The sequence below is a fragment of the Charadrius vociferus genome, unplaced genomic scaffold (assembly GCF_000708025.1).
Source record: "Charadrius vociferus isolate BGI_N301 unplaced genomic scaffold, ASM70802v2 scaffold1362, whole genome shotgun sequence".
NCBI classification, from domain to species: domain Eukaryota; kingdom Metazoa; phylum Chordata; class Aves; order Charadriiformes; family Charadriidae; genus Charadrius; species Charadrius vociferus.
Window position 1 is genome coordinate 3,146 of NW_009647263.1, and position 1,615 is coordinate 4,760.

The window sequence follows — 1,615 nt, forward strand, 5'->3', positions numbered from 1 at the left end:
CCCCCCCCCGGGGCAGCACCCAGACAGCCTTAAACACCCTGGGAGGTGCCGGGACCCCCAGGGTGACACCTGAACCACTCCTGGGACCCCCAGAACAGCGTCAGATACCTCCAGAACCCCCCCCGAAGTTTCACCCACGTACCCCCCCTTCCCCTAGCGGAGCACCCAGACACCCCTAAACCCCCTCGCGGCACTCTCCCTCCTCCCGGGACAGGCAGAAAACCTACTGCTGGACGCCGACATGAACATCAAAATTGCCGATTTCGGCTTCAGCAACGAATTCACCTTCGGGAACAAACTGGACACGTTTTGCGGGTCCCCCCCCTACGCTGCCCCCGAACTCTTCCAGGGGAAGAAATACGATGGCCCCGAAGTCGACGTTTGGAGTTTGGGCGTCATCCTCTACACTTTGGTCAGCGGTTCTTTGCCCTTCGATGGGCAAAATCTTAAGGTAACGTCTCATTTTGGGGGAAGAGGGAGGTTCCCCAGGGCGGGGGTTGCGTTGTGCTGATGGGTGTCTCTCACCTCAGGAGTTACGGGAACGGGTGCTGCGGGGTAAATACCGTATCCCCTTCTACATGTCCACCGACTGCGAGAACTTACTGAAGAAATTTCTTATCCTTAATCCTACCAAAAGGGGCACTTTGGAGGTGAGGGACTTGGAGGGGGGTGGGGCGGGAGGTGGCGGAACACCCACAGGAGCACCCCGAGTATGGTCCTGGGACCCCCTAGACTAGTCCTGGACACCTTTGAGAGCACCCCGAGACCCCCAGCATGGTCCTGGGCACCCTTGGGAGCCCCCAGGAACCCCTGGACGCCCTCAGCATGGTCCTGGGACCCCCTAGAGTGGTTCTGGACACCCTTGAGAGCACTCTGAGATCCCCAGCATGGTCCTGGGCCCCCTTGGGAGTCCCCGGGTGCCCCCAGCATGGTCCTGGGCATCTCCAGGAGCCCCCAGGCACCCCCAGTGTGGTCCTGGGACCCCCTAGAGTGCTCCTGGACACCCTTGAGAGCACCCTGAGACCCCCAGCATGGTCCTGGGTGCCCCAAGAGCCCCCAGGCACCCCCCAGCATGGTCCTGGGACCCCCTAGAGTAGTTCTGGACACCCTTGAGACCCCCAGCATGGTTCTGGGTGCCCCAAGAGCCCCCCAGGCACCCCTGGGAGCCCCTGAGCACCCCCAGCATGGTCCTGAGACTCTCCCCAAGACCCTGGGAACCCCCCCCAGCATGTTCCTGGGTAACCCCAGTACTCCTCGGTGTAATCCTGGGTGCCCCAAGAGCACCCCAAGACCCTCAATGTGATCCTGGGTGCCCCCAGGAGCCCCCCAGGACCCCTCCAGCGTGGTCCTGGGCACCTCTGGGACCCCCAGTGTGGTCCTGGGACCTCCTGAGCACCCTCAGCATGGTCTTGGGGAACCCCCAAAGCACCCCCAGACCCTCCTGGAGACTCCCAAGAGCACCCCAGGATCTCCTGGGCATCACCGGCGTGGTCCTGGGCACCCTTGGGACCTCCCAGTCACCCTTAGCATCGCCCTGAGCCATCAGTCAGCACCGAGGACCACAGGACCCCAGAGGTGACGCCAGGAGGTCCCCTGGAACCCCCCCCAGACCCCC

At 63.2% G+C, this 1,615-nt stretch overlaps 1 protein-coding gene across 1 annotated transcript in view; it reads left to right on the forward strand.

The window, feature by feature from the left end:
* The window catches only part of LOC104281936 (serine/threonine-protein kinase MARK2-like), a 12,351-nt gene that overhangs the window by 2,769 nt on the left and 7,967 nt on the right, over positions 1 to 1,615 (forward strand). Inside the window, exons 5-6 of the mRNA XM_009879997.1 lie at positions 156 to 451; positions 531 to 710. Coding sequence (XP_009878299.1) covers positions 156 to 451; positions 531 to 710 — 476 coding nt within the window. The remainder of the gene's footprint in view (positions 1 to 155; positions 452 to 530; positions 711 to 1,615) is intronic.